General features: G+C 36.9%; 1 protein-coding gene across 5 annotated transcripts; it reads right to left on the reverse strand.

The window, feature by feature from the left end:
• Nucleotides 1–1795: 1795 nt before the first annotated feature.
• On the reverse strand, nt 1796–19033 carry cyth1b (cytohesin 1b). 5 transcript variants are annotated; one of them, XM_024285365.2, is made up of 12 exons: nt 18647–19023; nt 9971–10053; nt 8218–8282; nt 6824–6890; nt 6475–6593; nt 6121–6314; nt 5145–5293; nt 4552–4663; nt 2939–3015; nt 2790–2861; nt 2349–2503; nt 1796–2274 (listed from the first exon to the last, which is right to left on the reverse strand). In XM_024285365.2, exons 1-12 carry the CDS (start codon nt 18732–18734, stop codon nt 2196–2198), a joined length of 1260 nt encoding a protein of 419 aa, XP_024141133.1. In that variant the 5' UTR covers nt 18735–19023; the 3' UTR covers nt 1796–2195. The 5 variants fall into 5 exon arrangements, with proteins under 5 accessions (XP_024141133.1, XP_024141136.1, XP_024141135.1 ...); XM_024285368.2 differs by having other exon boundaries at nt 2939–3017; nt 4551–4663; nt 18745–19011; XM_024285367.2 differs by lacking the exon at nt 18647–19023 and adding an exon at nt 14374–14584.

Raw genomic sequence — 19033 nt, forward strand, 5'->3', positions numbered from 1 at the left:
CATTGTCTCTTTGTTTCCGAGTAAATTTTTTGTTATTTATTTTGAGAAAATCCGATCAAAACCTGTGATTTTCAAACCGTAACAGTTAATATTTTTATGACTTGTTTGTAGAATTTTACAGTCAGGAGTTTAAGTCTCTCAGATTCTATTTGATTTAAATTCACTTTTTACTGCAATTATTTTCCATTCAAAAATTCTAATCTTTATTGCAATGTTTACATTTCATACATTCACAACTTTATACAGTTCGTCTATTTTAGGTTGTATTGATGGAGTGCTGCCCACCATCAGAGCACCTTTGAGGACTAAAATGATCCAAATACCAGTAAATCTAAACACCTATTTGCTTACTTGTTGACAAAAATTAATATGAAAGCATAAAAAAACACGCAATATCTGTTCTATTTTATATATTTAAGAGAAAAAAAATGCGTGTGCAAAAACAATTAACTTCTTGAAAAGCAAAACAAAGTTATCAAAGTTAGAAAAAAAATTATAAAAAAAATATCTTGAAAAGCAAACTGCACGCCAAGAGTTGACCACACCAAAAACGTGAGCATCCAGGAGGTCAGTCAGACTACTTTGTGACCAGTTTTGTCATTTGTCGGGTAAAATAAGCAGCTCATTGTGTTCAATATTTCATTCTTCCCCGACGTTCTGCTCTGTGGTGTCAGTGTGGATATGATTACGATAACGTAAACAAAACGGATCACGTTTATGATGCGGACACATTTAGGCATAAGCAGTTGAGGTTAGTGCTCAGCCTGTTTGCAGTTTTAGCTTTTGTAGTTCTTAAAAAATATAATGAAAATCGTGGGAAAAAACAGAATGAAAAGCATCTGTGGTTTTCTTATTTACTCATTTTTAATACACACAAAAAAAATTATGTGATAAATTTCTGTCCTGATCTAGTGATCTATGAACTAAATTCACATGTTAATAATGAAAAATGTGGAGGAAATTTTGTGTAGACTCAGATTTAGTTTAATCTGTCAGAATGTAATGTAAAAAAAACTAATTGAACCTACAAGTTAAGAAATCAAATTACTTTTTTCACAAATATAGAAAAAAAGTAATTGTTATCTTAGATTTTTTTGTGTTTTTTTTATTTAGTCATCAATAAAACCATTTCTCGGTTGATGAATGTATTTTGGTTTTTAGTTTTAAAAATGAAGTTATGTTTTATATATGTTCCATTAACAAATTATGTTGGCATTGAAAGAGTTTCATTTTTTTAGTGCAACACAGTAGAGAAGCAAAAAAACAACTTTGCCTAAAAAATGTTTTAATTGAATTCGAAGAACATTCAAACGAAACAAAAAGTAACTATTTATTGAACATGTTTTACTTACCAAATCCATAGGTCCTGTGCTAATGGAAAATATTTGTATGAAAGTTTTCTCCGTAGAGTCCTTAAAAATCACAGATTAAAGAGCTCTGATTAAAGCTGAAGCAGTTCAAAGACCCCAAAAACCTCAAACCTCACTGACGTGACGTGTTCCTGAAAAACCCCCTTTTGTTTAGCAACTCTCCTCACTAACCGAATGCAGCTTCACCGTGCAGGACGCCTGAAGAATGTGAGTGAAGAACAGAAGAAACCACAGACAAACTCACGCTCTTCATGGGAAATCCCCTGATAGGTAAACAATCTCAGTACATGACCCCATAAGATAAGAAAACCTTCACAGGATTTCCTGTTCAATGCCTCATCAGATGCACAAGTTTGACATTATTATGTTAGGTATTGGGACTTTTTGGGGGGGGTATTTAAATAATGAATATCACAAAGGGAAAATAGTAGTTAAAAGTTTTATTGAGGAAAACAATAAATTACAGAAAAATAAATATTGCATTCTTTTGTAGTTCTGACAAAAGACCAACAGCAGAGAAAACCAGACTAAACACCAAAGGTCCAGGCGAAAGTGACCTAACAAACTATTTCATGATGGCTTTGTGTTCTTTTATATAAATATATCAAAGTTTTTCTTACCTTTTGTGGAGCTAAAGAATATTTATTTTATTGGGAGAAGTAGCTCAAGTAGCTCCAGTGACTTAAACAGATGTGTCAAAGGATTTTAGTCTGTAAACATTAAAATGATTCTGGTCTTAAGCCGGTGTTGTTGCTGTCAGCATTGGTTAGAAGGCAGAAGTCCTCTGAGCCAGGTCAGTGCAGCTGCAGGTTTCTCCTCCTCCTCCTACAAGCCTCTCAGGGTGGAGACTTTCTTCTTCCGAGCAGCCAGCATCTCATAGAACGGGTCTTTGCTGATGGCAGCTCTGCAGCAGGAAACACCAAAAGGCTGTGAGACGTCATCTTCATTCGGTCGACCAGCAGAGGAAACCTGACTCACTTGATGCTCTTGATCCATTCTTCCTTCTCCTCTGCGGTCGGAGCGGAGATTCTGTAAAAGGTGTGGTTGCCCTCGACGACGCGGCCGTCGGCCTCCGTCTTACAGGCTTTGATCACCTGATCTTTGTGGTTGGGGATGAAGAGCTCAAAGCAGTTCTGAGGAAGGACAAAAACGAAGGAGTTAAACCTGAGAATAACCAAAGTAAAAGCATGACGTTTTTATTAAAGCACCTGATGGTTACACAAGCAGAATATCTGCTTCCAGTTCATTAGTCTGTTATGAGGTGGGGAAAAAAAGCAGGCCTCTAAAAGTGATTTATTAAAAGTCTAAAAGCAAACTATTTCCTCCGCCTGTTTATTTTCTCAGTTCTGAGAACTTAAATGAAACCAGATCTCGATTCTGTAAAGTTTCCAACTATTCGAGAAAAGGTCAGCAGTTCACCGGTTTCTTTGAGTCTTCAACTTCTCTGATGCTCAGATTCTCCAGCGGAATTATCCCTCTGGGTTCCTTATCCTATATTCACAGAAACAAAAACCAGTTAGCTGCAAATATGGAATATCTGCACACATGATTGAGAGTTATGTCCTCACAGTGGTGTATTCAAAGTAGTACAGGCAGTTGTCTGTGAGAATGAACCAGCGTCTTTTCCAGGTCTTCATTCGTCCCCCTGAGGAGAGATTACAGGTGAGGTGTGGCGTTCGAAACCTGGTCTGGATTAGGACACCAAGCAGCACATTCATGAATTCAGAAGATGAGGTTAGCCCTGTAAAGCAGACTGGATGAAAAATCAAAATTTGGGGGGGAAATTAATGTTTTTAACCCTCGTTCTCTCTCTTATGGGGTCCAGATGACCCCATCCTTTCATTGATGTGTGATACCTCCTATGAAAAAGTTGGACAGGATTTTATGTCTGTTAGGGACATCAGTGAAGATAACAAGTCCTTGAGAAAAAAAGTTCAGCAAACTGTCTTGTGGGGTCCAGATGACCCTACTTTTAATGTAAACATACCTAGGAAAGCACAAGGGTTACACCATTTTACAGAGCCCCTAAAGCTACATTGAAGTATAACAAAAAATGGAAAGTTTTTTCTTACAAAATTAAAAAAAAGAGGTGTGTACTAGTTAGTTGCCAGAATTATTTTATTCAATTTTGAGGGAAAAAAAATTGTTTTTCAATTACTATCTGGTGTGCACCACTTAGTAACCAGAATTTTTTTCACTTCAGTTTTTGGCAAAAAAAAAAACATTTCTCCAGTTACTATCTGGTGTGCACTAGCTATTAACCAGAATTTTTTCTTTACTTCAATTTTTAGAAAAAACATTTTTTCAGTTACTATCTGTGGTGCACCAGTTAGTAACCCGAATCTATTTTTCTCTCTTTTACTTCAGTGTCCCTTTTGGGACTCCATATTTTGATCAAATGAACAACAAAATTGAAATAATTGTTTTAAAATGATATTTAGAGAGTATCAGTTGTAGTTTGTTGGGGTATTTGGTAAGTTTTTGCACACAGCAATGTTAGTTCAAGATGCAAAAATATGGACATGAGTGTTCAGGAAAAAACTGTCTCAAATTTGATAGACATTTTTAACGAGGCATAACTCTATTACAAATAGTTAATTATCAACAAAAGTAGCATTTTTTTAATTCAGCAAGTAGTAGTTTTAAAAAATGAACAATAGATGAGTTCATCTCATCATAAAGTTTTAAAATGACCTAAACGTTTTCCCGCCAATAGAGTTTTTAAGATCTCACGGAGGCAGCCATTTTGAAAAGAGCAGAGAAAGCCCTTCTACTACCCCTAGTGGACGGATGACGAACAGCAGGGCAGAAAACAAATCAAGTTCTATCCAATGGGGTTTTAAGGAAAATTTTGATCATGCTAGTGATACATGGGTGTCCGATATGCATGTATCAAGTATGTTATAAATGGTTATAGAGTAATTGGTGAGAAACAAAGCAGAAGCAAAGATAAAGATGGGTAAAGCAGTGCATGATAGCAGAGTGATCTTAGAGAGTACATACCTCCTGGAGGGAAAACCATAAAATAAGACAAGAAAAGGTGTATTAGAAACAAATCAGAAACTTTTTTCTCTAAATTTCAAAATAAAGCATCCTACACATTATGTCCAGCAGAGGGCAGTAAGTTATGAGCATCTGAGCTGACTTTAAAAGCATTCACAAACTCTCCAGCTGGACTTACCTAGTTTCAGCAGCCATCCTTCTCTGTCGGGGTTGAAGAACGTGTGTGTGAGGTCGTTGCCATCATCCTCTGGGATCTTAAAGGGTTCGTTCTTGATGCTTTCATACAGATTCTGAAGAGACGGAGAGTGAAATGTTTTTACATATCCTGAGCTGTCAAATATTTACTCCCCCTTCAGCACAGGTCTGATCTTTTCATCAATCCTGGACTTTTTCCTCCTGTTTTACTTCAGCTGATACTGGAACGTTCCACAATGATAACCATAACAACCAAAGTATATTGTAGCCATAGCTACTGCCTCCACAGCAGACGGCAAGAGTTTTCTGTCTAAATGTAATGACGCCGACGCCTCCCTGAGCCTGGAGGCGCACGGACTCCCTCTGTTCACAGCGAGGAAGGCTCTGCTGAACAATCATAAACCAATGACGCATTAACTCTTCCTTCAGAGACCAGAAAATGTTAAGTAATTAGGCTTTCCTTCTTGACCCCTTATTTTGAACCAATAAATCAAACTTCTCTCTTTTATTAGAGTTCATTGTTTTATTTTGAAAAGACGCTAACATCTTAGATCTCCTTCCTATGAGTGAACTCACTCTGAGCAGATCTTCAGGCAGGTCTCCGCCATCGTTGATTCCTCGGTTCATCGCCGTGAACCTCTGGACCGAGGGTTTGTCCTTCACGTTGGGGTTGTGTAGACTCGTGTTCAGCATGATGACGGCGAATGACAACACGTAGCAGGTATCTGAAGACAGAGGGTGACGCTTAGATAAGATGAAGACAAGTGATATGTCATGGGTCACTTAATTTGGGGCTACATGGATTTATAGCAGTGAGACTTTTAGATTTAGAAGTTTGTAATGTAATATCACTAATTCCAATTAGAGCTCAACCATATTTAAACTTCCTGCAATACATCAGAAAAGAGAAGTTAAGAACAATGATGGTTCTAGCTTAAGATCTTTGGTGATAAAATTACCAACTAAATTTACTAAAAATTACTAAATTAGACAGAAATTTGATAAACCACTTTTTTAAACTTAAGTTGCCTTTTAAAAACTCAATCTGATGAAAATGATGTTTTTACAAGTTCTTCTGGCTTTATTCTCATGATGGAGGACATCCATAAGGAAAGATTAAAATTCTATTTTTGAGTATTTATTTGTTCAAATAAATATAATATATAAATAATATATAATGACTAATTGTTCAAATTTTTGTGGGCCAGGTTGCCAATGGACATTTATAATGAACTAGTGCCGCTCTGCTAAATCTATTTTAGCTAAAATGGCATAATCATAATTAAAAAACCACTAGGAACACTTTGAAATTAGAATAAAAGATGATCAGAATGACTTTAATATAAAACAGAATATTGTTGTATAATCTGATTTTGGGATATTTTCCTTCAAAATCAGAGAAACTCATTTTTTTTCATTTAAATATTGTTTTTAAACATTTGTTTGATCAGGTAGGCACTTATTTTGCTGATAAAAAGTGTCTTTGTTGCCCTATATTTTTAAAAGTGTGGACATTTTAGGATGTTTCAGATGTGGAGCACCACCGACCGACCCGTGCTTTGAAACACTCCGGGGTTGCAGTGACAGTATCTCTGGGCGAACGCCTCCATCATCCGGTCGATCTTCTGAGCCTCGCCGGGCAGCCTGAAGCTCCACAGAAACTGCCGCAGAGCCTGCACCAGGTTCAGGTCCGTGAACTCGTGTAACTCCAGGAAAGCGTGAAGAACTTTGATGTTGAAGTCGTCTCTGCACCAGCAGATCCCACACACCACAGGAAGCAAAGCAGACACACGAGAACAGACGTTCACCTTTGGCTTCAGAGCGTCTTTGATGAGGTCGCTCGGCAGAAAGTAGATCATTGGAATGAGTTGAAATCTCAGTGCAGAGGAGCATCAGTGTGACTTGCCTCTCCCCGAGGTAATCCCCGATGGCGGTTTTGTTCAGCCCTTCTCCTTTGTACAGAAACTTAGCGATGTCTTCGCTGGTGTTTTTCAAAAGCGAGCTGTCAATCAAGAATCGAATCCCCTTAAAGAAAAAAAAAATGCAGCAATCAGTCTAAAAATGAAGCTAAAATCCCCACAAAAGATAAAAATATTGCATGCTTAAAGATAAATACTTCGTTAGAACATACTGTGACATCCAGGTCTGGAATTATGCAAAAAATTACCATTTATATTTAGAACACAATCGTCATGTAAGAAGAGCTGAGGAAGTGGCCGACTAAAACAAATAAAGAAATCTTTGGGGTTTTTAACCTTTGTGTGGTCCATGTTAAACTTTTTCCGTCCCATAGCCATCTGTTTACTCCTCTGCATACTTTTCCTGAAATCAGACCAGAAATCAGTCAGTGACAAAAATATGAACAAACATTTGAACATGTGTTTTACTCAGATGCAACTTATTTGAGTTGGAGTTACAATATTTTAGACTTTTTGAAAATTAATTAACAAACATTAGGGAATATTAAAATAATTTATAACATAATTATGAAAGCTTTTGGGAATTTTTAACTTAGTTGGATAACAGAAGTGATATAATGTCATGCTAGTCATTTACTTTAAGTTAAACACTTTATTTTTTTTTACATGAAATAGTTTTCAATTGTTGTCCCCAAGTAAAAGCTATACACTAGAAAAACACAAAGTATTTTTGTCCAGTTTATATTTTTAGAATCTTATTAAAGTTTATATTTCTTAGTTATTCCAGCTACTACTTCCTGGTAGGTTTTCATTAAGATTTAACAACTTGTTTTAAAATAATTTAACAAAGCATTTTAAAATGGGAACTATCGTAATTGTATGTTTTCAATGATTTTTTTAATTTTTGACTTTTACCGGTAATCTCATTGATTTAAATGATTTTGCTTGTTTTATTATTCCATTTTTATTTCTTATTGTAATTTAGTATATTTGTACAGCACTTTGAATTGTCCTGGATATGAATTCTGCTTTATAAATACACCTAATTGCTGAAATATCTTATTAAGTCAGTCGATCCTAAAAACATCTTATTTTAGTCCGTATCTAAAATAAGATTATTTTTTTTTTACTTTATTTAATATTTTTAAGTGTTTTGTGATCTTAAAAAAGAAAGAAAATCAAACTTGATGTAGGGAAACTGACATTACAGTACAAATGTTTAATAACGCATTATTTTTTCAGACAAATTTATATTAAAACGCTTAATTCTAGTCTTTAAGATGATTATGGCTAAGAAAAAGAAGCTATAAATATAAAAATTGTTGTAGTTTATTAAATAGGATATATTTGGGGAGAAGTGAATAAATAACCCTACTTTAAAGATTAAAAAAAAATATTTTATAGTGATAAACACTTTTTTAAAGAAATATTTCCAATTAGCAGCTTGATATACATAAATATGAGTGTCTGTTGCTAATTTTACAATTTAATTTGTCTTTAAAATCCATAACATCTCAATATATTTAAAGAAATGTTACAAAGACAAATTCTATGAGTTCTATTGGCAGATTTTTGTCACTTATAACAAGAAAACATTTTGTATTTAACTTGTTTTGAGAAGAGCATGTTTTCTAGAGTTTTTATTATTATTTAAAAGTTCAAAAATTAAATGGTAGGATAAAAACAAAACTGCTTTATAGAAAACTGAAAGGATGTGTTGCTTTTCTCACCTCTGTTCTGTCACTCCCAGGTTTTCTATTTCACTGGTCACCTCTTCTATCTCATCTTTCAGCCTCTACCAGGAGACAAACACTTGTGCTTTACAAAGTAAATATAGCATCAATTTTTAGGCTTTGCTGACAGGAAACCCCTGTGACGTCCATGTGTGACATCTGACCTGTACACAAAACCCTCTAAAACCACAACTCACTGATCAACAAACCCCTAAAGGTGAAGACCGGGTTCACCGCAGCAGTTTGAGGGTCCGTTCTGGGATCTGCAGCACCTGTTCTAGGATCACGATCCAGCGGTTTTTTCCTGCATCCTTTTTTTTTTTTGCTTTTTTACACTCCCCACCTCCCTTGTGCTGACCCAGATTTATCAGTCCACAAACTCCTGCCAACAACCCCTGCAAGCCTGCCGGAGTGCCACGCTGCTGGGGAGACAGGAATACACCGGATCAAAGCCTTCGACTGGCTTAGTGGAGCTGACATTAACAGAGGAGTGAAGACAGGAGACAGATGGACTAAAGTCAGATGCAGAGAAAGGAACTCAATCCAGAAGAGTAGACAGGCTAATTCTTAAAGACCCACTGCGATGACATTTTTAATACGTTTCTGTGGCATTTTTCTGATGATGGAGGACATTTATGAACAGAGTTAAACTCAAATTTGCATTTCTGAGTATTTATTTCTTCACGTCATTATGAACCAATAATGTTAGATGCCACACCTCTGAGGTAAATTTCTAACAAACTCCTGCCGATCTGCAGAAACTATGTCCTAGAATATTTTGCTTTAATTAGCCTAAAAACATAATCATCGGAACACTTTTACGACACATCAAAAGCTGATCGGAGTGGTGCTTTACATGTGCAGAAGGTTTCTGCGTTTTTGTTGCCATAGTTACACCCTTGTAAACAACATCCTCTCCCCTCATTGCATAAATGATTTACAGTACCTTACCCATCAGTTCCTTGGCAACAATGGGGCGGGACTTAAAGGAAAGGCGCCCCTCATAACAAACTCCATCTCTCTGCCACTTTACTTCAACCTAAATATCCTTGTAGATAAATCCATCCGTCTCTAAGTGATTAAAATTTGTTTTTAAAACTTGGTTTTGGCTTCTCGTGATTTTTATTTTATCTTTATTTATTTAACCTTTATTTCGTCAGGAAATTCCCTTGAGATTAGATCTCTTTTTCAAGGGAGACCTTTTTATTTTCACAAGAAAATAAATACAGTTAAAACAATAAGGTGGAAATAAAATACAATTAAAATGAACAGCATCACAAATCTACAAATCTTCAACAAATAGTGCCAGCATGATCCACAACAATTATGAATAAAGAAATACTCAGAAAGCAATTTTAAGCTTAATTTGCATCAAATACATCAGAAAAATGCAACAAGAACAAGGTAAAAACACCAGAAACACAATTTTCATCACTCTTTAAAACAGAAATGATATATTCCATTGATATAAAAAGTGAGAAATTAACTTAAAAGTTGTTTTAAAGAATTTAGATTAAAAAAAGACGTTTCTTTACGTTACAGAAAACAATAAAATAAAATCACAGACATCACAAAGTCAAACAAAAGTTTTCTTCCAGAGCAGGTGTCATAAATAATCTTCTAATGACATGTTAAAAAAATTAAAATACCCTCGTTTATGACTTTAAAGCATTCTAAGCCTTCAGATATCCTCAAAAAATAATTTGAATTTGTTTCTGCCATCCTCAGCCTTCTAAATGTGTGGCCTCACCTGTATGTCCAGCAGCAGCTCCTTCTTCCTGCAGCGGATGCTCTCCAGCTCCTGCTGCTCCTCGGGACTGAGATCATCAGGCACTGAAAGCACAAGAACAGTCTGCACTCAGACATCTACTACCGTTAGCACCCGCACACAGCATGCTCTCATAAAGTGGAACACTACAGTAAGACACAAGGCTGAAGGTGTCGTACATGAAGCATGAAGGCACAAAGAAGTATAAAAACGTTTGTTCTTGGCAACAATAAAATCAGTTTTATAAACAAAATTATATCTATGATGAAATACAGAAAAATAGCTGAAATAAATGAAGTAAGAAAATAAACTTTTCAAATTTCTCCTGGATTTTATAGGATACATTTGTGTTCCAAAGGTTGTATTTTACTTTTTATTGTTTATACTGAAGGTTTGTGAGACGATTTAATGGTAACTTGACCAATAATAATAAAAAAAATGTCAGAGTTAAAATATCTAAAGAACAAGTGACTGTTTCTTTTTCAGTAGAAACACGCCCTTTCCTGGAATAGTGTGATGTTGGATAGAAAAGATCTTCATGTTCACTGAGTCACACATTCTATCTGCAGAGGGCTGATAAGGAGGTTAAAGAAGTGAAACACAAAAATTCTAAAACAAAAAGTAGGATCGTGTTGGTCAAACTACATGAAGATATGAGAAAGATGACAGCTTAGAAACAAGCATCTGTTTGTCAGTCTTATTATGGGATTCCTGCTGAGGGTTCAGGGGAAATGTTTGTCCGCTGTGGAGAAAATAAAAAGAACACGAGAACCGTCAGAACTTTCCTTCATGAAGTGTTTCAGGGTCCTCTTAGTGTTTATTTTAGCGCCATTTTCCCCTTGAGATATTTTCGTGTCAGACACACAAGGTCTGAAATGAACAATATTTATAGACCTTGAAGGACAGCATATAACAGGGTCCTCAACCTATAGCACTTAAAAAAAGATCCCTATAGACCAAAACACAGAGAGGTCCCACTTTGACATTTAAAAAATACATTTTATTCACATTTCTTTTAGACATCTATTTATAAAATGTAGCTTTTAAAAATATACAATAATTGTATTTTTGTATGTGCAAGCTCCTTTCAAAATAAAATAGTGTTTCAGTAGGGTGTATTTTATTTTGAAAGGAACTGTTGCAGCAGATTTACTTGAATTAAAAATCCAACATATTTTTTTTTGTTCTTGAAGTTGAGTCATAGATATTGGACTTAAAACATGTTATTTTTTTGTGGGACAGAACTTTATTGACAAATGTTTCTGAGACAGATTTTTTATTTTATTTAATTTGACAATTTTTAATTCCAGTTGCTATGACTTCTATGACAAATTTACTAAAAGTCATCTTCAAAAAACTTTATTTATTCGACGTAAGTTTACAAAAAACAACTATTTCAATAATTCTTATTCAAACTGTTTCCAACCATGGAGAAATAAAAAGACTTCTGCTCTAAAAACTAATAATAGGCGATTAAAGCAAAAACCAAAATGAGGACACAATGATTCATCATCTATATAGACAATAAGGCTTAAAGTAGGCCAAAAATGCTATTTAGAGCTACTTCCTGTCAAGTCAGAGACAAAAAGAGAGCAATGGATTCTGGGAGTTTATATCAAGAAGCACAAATTATAAAGAAATGTTTTTAAGTCATTTTTCCTTTGAAATAAAGTAGCTTCTATTCTTCTTCCCCTTTCTGGAATCCATAAAGTCGTCACATCCTCTTCCTCATGTACAAGAAAGCCACAGTTGCAACGTCTTCTACCCAGGTTTCCGGCTCGCAAACTTTCACAGGAAGACGCAACCGTCTTCCGTTCTTCTGCAAGAAAAGCCTGAGTGCAGAAGGGAGGATGACATGACGCGCCACACACCTACACAACTGTGTCATAACGTTCATACCATCCGCTGATAGATCAAAACCCACGCCGAAATGCTCAACCGAACGTCCCGGGTGCGACGACCACGGCTGGAGTCTTAAAAGAGTCCGGTCCGACCCCAGCACAGGAGTGAATCCGCCTTGGCAGAGTTTGTCAATCCCAGTACAAATCCTGCAGAGCAGAGGTCCAGCCTCCCTGCATCTCTAATCATCGAGCACTAATTCCAGCAGAGCGGGGAGGAGGGGTGCATGCCAGCGGCTAAATGAGGACAAACGTTTCTGTAAATGTATGTGGGGGGGTGTCCCCTCCCTCCCTTTAGTCCATCTTAACTCCTTCCCGCTCGCTGTACATTAAAGGCCGACTCCCGTATGTGGATGTGACAGCTGAAAACGACGGACGACTTATCATTAAAATAAAAACATTACGCTGGCCTGTTTCTGCTCATCACATGCTGTGTTCACCAACAAGAACATGACCCAAGACCCAAGGCACAGCCGATTGCTCATGACAAGAAGCATGTCTTTATTTCAGTCGCAGAGGGATGAAGTCAGGCTCTGTTTACAGGCAATAATTGTACATTTGAGTTTCCTGGCCTGAGGGTTGCTGCCCTGCTATTGATGTAATCCTTCCCTCCATCAGATCACATTTATGCAGCCTGAGGGCTCCAAAAAACCCAAAAAGTCACAATACAAAACAACAAAAACTACATTTTTAGATTTTAAAAGCATTCCCAGTGGTCTTTTAATTATAATTTTGCAAACTTTAGACTGAATTTGCCTCTTTCTGAGTTGTGGCCACAACTGTTGGCGCAAAGTAAGCCCACTTCCACTCCTGCTAGCTTACAGACCCTCACAACCTCAACCTAACATTATCAGTGCAGTCAAAAGTGGCAAGCGATATAGTTGCTATCCAGATGGCGCCTAGACATCATTAACCAGAACAGGAAGTCCTCGACTGAAACCGTTTGCATCCCCCCCGTCTCTCTTTGGTCAACAAATAGTCTTTTTTTTTGTTGAAAAGACTAATTTAACTGGAAAGGTTAAACACCGTAGACATTACTGTCAAAACCTGCGATCCCCTTGACAAACGTGATCAACGTAAATGTGCTAATCTGCACAAAAAAAAACGTCTTTTTGTCCTATTTTAAGCTCATCTTGCACACTAAACAATTTGTTCACATTAAACAATCTTAATAAAAGTTGCTACAACTCTGTAAACCTGTGAAATTGCCGCTTCCGGCTAATGATGCCTGAGCGTAATCTTCAAGACGAGGAAAATTAAGACATACATGGATCTATTTGTCTGAAAGAAATACGGCTTGTGACTGAATGTGGCTTCTACATCACAGCTACAAGCTTTATCAAACACCATTTTTATATCAGCTACAATAATTTGGGTTTTAAACAAACTGAGAAATGCAATTTTTAGCTTAATTGTCTTTAAATATGTCCTCGACCATCAGAAAAAATACCACCAGATCATGTTAAAAACACAATTTTCATTGTAGTGAGTCTTTAAAAAAAAAAAAGACTGATGTTATTCGTATGTATTTACAGGCGACCAGCATAAAAACGGATAGAAATTCATCTTTAAGTTGCACATTGCATTATCCACGTCTTTTAAGTGCGACAAAGGCTAAATTTAGTTGCACATATTTAAGGTTAAAGTCTCATTAGTTGTCACGCTCCTAGATGTGTCGTTTTTGTTCTCCACTTTTGATCTAATTCCTGGGGGAGCGGTGAACTGCAGACACAGCCGCACTCGGGAACCCTTTGGCAAATTTAACCCCAACCATATCCCCTTCCTCTGGGTTCCTGCGGCCAAGAAAAAAGTTCAGCACTGGCCACACATATTTAGAAAATCATGCGTGAAGACACTTTTTTTTAATGGTTAGAATTTACAATTTTGTTCAGTTTAAATCCGTATTTGTGTGAATATTGCTTTTCATAACCAAACAAAATGTATTTAGAATAGAAATTTGACAAATAAATATAGCGTCATTGACTGATAAGTCAGAAAAAGCACATATTTTTGATGATATGACACTGCAGTGGATCTTAAACTTATTACATGGAGCTCCAGAGCAGCTGTGAGAAGATGTTCATGACTGAGCTGGCCCTCCACCACCTCCCACTGCAGACAGATGGCCACAACTTGGAAAAGTAGTCCCTCCCAGACAGCCTAACTGGATATTTAGGGACAATTCCTAAACTTCAATTGCTAAAAAGGATGCATTGATTTCATTTATAGACACACGCACCGCTGTACCATCAGCACACACCCCAGTGAGGTCTGGCCTCAATTCAGATCATCATAATAGCTCCCTTGTTCATAAAGAGTGTGCCGAGGAGCATCAAATGAGGACTTGTTGCTCTATTTTATTGAGTCTGAAATTAACAACCAAAACACATTAAAGAGACACACAACACGATACAGCCCGAGGAGAAAGTTGAGCTCATTTCATATCAAGGAGCTGTGTGAAGCGTTTGTGTGTGTGTGGAAACTCACCAACTCCTTCTTCCGACTTCAGAACCATAATGGCGCCGCTGTTTCACGGTTTCCTTTGATGTTAAATTATTTTTGTGACTAAAAACAAAATGTAAAAGTCGAGACGAGCGCAATGTTCGCTCAGAAGCCAAACCGACGCCGTAAGTGAGTGACACTACTGACTGCGGAGGGACACAACACCGGTGGCAGAAAGGATGAGGGGGCGTGGTCTGAATGCCAACAGCCAATCAGAGGAGCCCTGACAAAACCCCATGTCTGCTTCCCTCTAATAGATAATCTTTCAAAGACGATTAATCGTTGAGTCAATGTAAAAAATAACTATAATCGTTTAAAATTAACAATAAGAGGGAGTTGTTTATACATAAAACATGATAGTTTGAAAGTATAATTTCTAAATATAATCTAGTAATAAGAGACATGTTAGAGTTTATTAATAAGACAGGTTTATCTTTGTTATTTATGTTTCAAGCACCACTAAAGGATATTAATAGAAAATAATAAAGAGATAACTATTCTTGTCTGACTAATTTCCGTTTTATTGTCTATGTTTTTAATAACTTATTATTAGTTGTTGTAAAAACACATTTATTGGATTTTTTTTAGTAAGATTAATGATTTTATTAATGAATCACATGACATGGAAACTGTAGGCAACTAGCAGTAAGTAAACAAACAAAAAAAACCAACTAAAATGTATTTTGCTGCCCTTTGCCGTAAATACATATTTAGTTTAAATTTAATTATCTTTTTTTAAAGAATATTTGTATTTGTGCAATTATTTTTAACTTTTCTTGCCTATAAAGGGATTTTTTGCTAAGATTTTTAAAAGTAAATTAGGTTCTATATAATTAAATAAAATGCAAGCAGCAAAACAATTATCTAACTTTATATTTGTATGTTAGAAATAATTTGTAATTTGGGGAATGAGTACTTGCACAGACTTTCTCCATTTTGTTTTGTGTTGACTTGTGTAAATATTCCTCCTTTATTAAGGCTTCTGTGTGGGCAGAATGATTTTTGACAAAATTACATAACACTTTCTTGATTCAGGCAGTAAAAAGTTGTTAGAAAAAAATACACATTAGCTGAATAAACAGGTATCAGAAATGATCGTGTTTGATTAAAAAAGGAAGGGAGAGGAGAGGGTGTAGTGAAGGACAGAGGAAAAAGAGGGCAAAGGACTGCAGCTGTGCGATTGAATCAGAGCTTTATGCAGAGTCCTGGTCTGGCAAAAACAGGATATGCTGATGCTGAGGGTGAGGAAGAACTCCAACGGTCTGAAAGTTTAAAGTGTCAGCTCACAAATAATAAATGACACAGATGGTCTAAATTTAACAGCAGGAAGTCCTAGTATCAGAATTGTCTGTTTTATTCACAATATATACATATATAAAAAAGAAAAACACAAATTTGAAAGAAAAAAATGCAAATAACTACAATAACAGCTTACTATCTTGGATTCTTTTCAAGAGTGAATGTTCCAGTTGTCTATCATTAGATTGTTTGGAGGCTCAAATTCCAGTCTGGATGGTTAATTGTGACCTTGGGCAAGACAACTCATCCCAAACTGTAAATCTACGGACATACCAGGCATATTCTAGAACACGCTAAACACAGGGTCTTGAGTGCACATTTAGCCCACAGTGTTCACACTGAGCAAGCAGGAAGGGGCTTCCTCTTTTTCTTTTTCTACTGTTTACTAGAGCATGTTTACCTGTTTACCACCACAGTTAGAAGAGGCTTGATAATCTTACCAATCTTGCTCCGGGTTTCTCCTTTCCCTGTTTAATTCTAATATATGAAAGACTTGGTGTCATATAATTCTAGTGGGGCACAAACCACAATTATTAATTTCTCCTTCATGATCAATTTTCAAATGGTTGGCACTTTCAGTAAATAAAAGGGACGCCATACATACGTCAAATACGAGTCCCTGATTGGTCAAACTCAAACCTGGTTTAACTTTCAATGTGCATTCAATAGCCAAGGATTTTGTATGTACAGCCCGAAAACATCTTAAAAATGTGTGCAGCTATGCGTAAACGCAAGAAATTTAAACACAGAAGCCCGAATGTTTATGCACTTTTACATAGACTTGGAAGCTGTGGCTTTCTTTAAAAATATCTAAGGCAATGACTTGTTAAGAGCCAACAACAAAGCTGAGAAAGATAAACAAAATTAATCTACTTTACTTTGATCTTTCTTTTTTTTCTTAGTAAAAGATGATGTTCCATCCATCCATTTTCTTGACCGCTTCATCCCTTTCGGGGTCGCGGGGTGCCGGAGCCTATCCCGGCCACTGATGGGCGAAGGCGGGGTACACCCTGGACAGGTCGCCAGTCTGTCGCAGGGCCTCAATCACACACACATTCACTCTCACATCCACACCTAGGGGCAATTTAGAGTCACCAATGAACCTATGAAGCATGTTTTTGGACGGTGGGAGGAAGCCGGAGTCCCCGGTGAAAACCCACGCATGCACGGGGAGAACATGCAAACTCCACACAGAAAGGTCCCAGCCGGGATTCGAACCGGGACCTTCTCGCTGTGAGGCGAGAGCGCTAACCACTTGCGCCACCGTGCAGCCCAGATGATGTTCCATTTGAAAAAAAAACAGCTGGTAAAGTCCAATGTGGTCACACTTGAAAGTTAGTTGTCATCAAACTGCAGCTTACATGCTCACTGAATAAAAAAAAATGTCTTTACAGCATTATAAATCTGCCCACCACAGGATATTTGTTTGCCCCACAGTTTAAAGCCCGTACACTTGTGAAAATGTGCTGGATTTTAGTGATTTAGTCTTTTTATTATCTGTCTGTTAGGGAGAGCATAATGTGTGAAAGGCTAGACAAACTAAAAGGGCAAGAGAACATGCCACTACTTAATTTCTGTGCTCAGTCTGAAATTATATTTAATACTGAACGTTTATTCCTCTGAATCATCTAATAGAAGGGATTTTTATATTTAAAAAGCCTAAATTACAAGCATTGTTTTGTGTGTTATTAATATTTTTACACATTGGGAAAAATTGGCATTTTTTTCTTTTTCTTTATTTAACTTTAACCCTAAGGTACACATTTTGTAAGACCCCGATCTCATTTGTATGATCAAAACTTTCCTTAAAACCCCATTGTATAGAACTTGATAAATGTTTTCTACCCTGTAGTTCATCATCAGTCCACTAGAGGCAGTAGAAAGGCTTTTCCTGCTCGTTTCAAAATGGCTGCCTCCGTGAAATCTCAAAAACACTTTTGGCGGGAAAAGGTTTAGCTAATTTTTAAGACTTTATTGTGGGGATTAACTTATCTATTGATATTGATTTTTTAAAATGACTACTTTCTGTATTAAAAGAATCCAAAACTGTTGATAATTAACTATTTATAATACAGCTACACCATGTTACATATGTGTGGATCAAATTGATTTTCTCTCACATTTTTGTGAGCCAAAGCTTACCAAATTACACAGTGTTTTATAATTGACAATATTTAGATTTATTGAAAAAAATATATATTGCAGTTTTGTGTTGTAATTTCATTAAAGGGTTTAAGAAACATCTTGATTCCAAAAAAAAAAAAAATCTGTAATTTAATGTCATGGGCTTGTCAGGATTAATCATAATCGCTGGTACCCAATTTTCTCGCTCTTGATTAACCTCTTCAGAAAGTGTGGGTGGCATTATGAATCAAGAAATAATGAAACTCTTCTACATAATTAGCCATGTAACCTGCTAATACTATAGACATAAAGATTTGAGAATAGGTAAACCCCAGTATGATGAACTCAGTGGTTTTTCTTACCAAAAATATTCCATAAATTAGGCAGCAGCAGAGGAAATGAAGGAAAAGTGAGCAATTTGAGCTTTCTTATTGTGTTGTAATGGCTTTTGAAAACCCCACAATGAATGAAATCACCTGCACAGTGGGAGAATGGTGGGCAACTACAAAGATTATGTCACTCCATCACCCACTGGAGAGGAGGATCCTGGACCAGACGTTGATCAGTGTGCGTCATGCTCTAACAAGCCCACCATCTAAACACACACACTGAGTCATGTGTGTGCTCAAACACACTCACAAAAAAAATGTCAGAAACACGGCTCACGCACAAAACGCCAGAGTGCTCCGTGTCTCTGAAACTCCACATCACCAAGGCAACTGACGGCACTTTGTGCCAGTTTTCTCGTGAACATCTTACATTCTTTAAGTCAATAAAGCTGCTAAAGAAATGATATCATCTCCAAACATTTTCATGGTGTATCAGAGGCACTCACCTGATGCTGCAGCAGGTGTTCCTGCTCGCACTGTAGGACAGAGAAAAGCCTGGAAGCTGGACGCACACAGCTCACTCACAGTCCCCATCACAACAAACCTCGTCTGCAGGAGTTTGTGCCAAACCGGTGCCTTCAGGTCAGCGCGGGCTTTCCAGCATCTCCCTGCCGCTTTCTTTTCTGAGGATTCAACCAGGAGCTCCTTGATAAAAGCGTTCCTTCTCTCCCGTTGGCCGCCAGACTCTGACGAACTCTCAGAAAATTACTCTGCGCTTCAAACCCTCCCTCCTCCCAATTCACTGTTGTTCACGCACTTGACCTCCCTCCTAAATTGTGCCTCGCACTCTCCACGCTTCCACCCTCCGCTGTGAACACGCAGACACAAAAAAC

The sequence above is a fragment of the Oryzias melastigma genome, linkage group LG19 (assembly GCF_002922805.2).
Source record: "Oryzias melastigma strain HK-1 linkage group LG19, ASM292280v2, whole genome shotgun sequence".
Taxonomy (NCBI): Eukaryota; Metazoa; Chordata; class Actinopteri; order Beloniformes; family Adrianichthyidae; genus Oryzias; species Oryzias melastigma.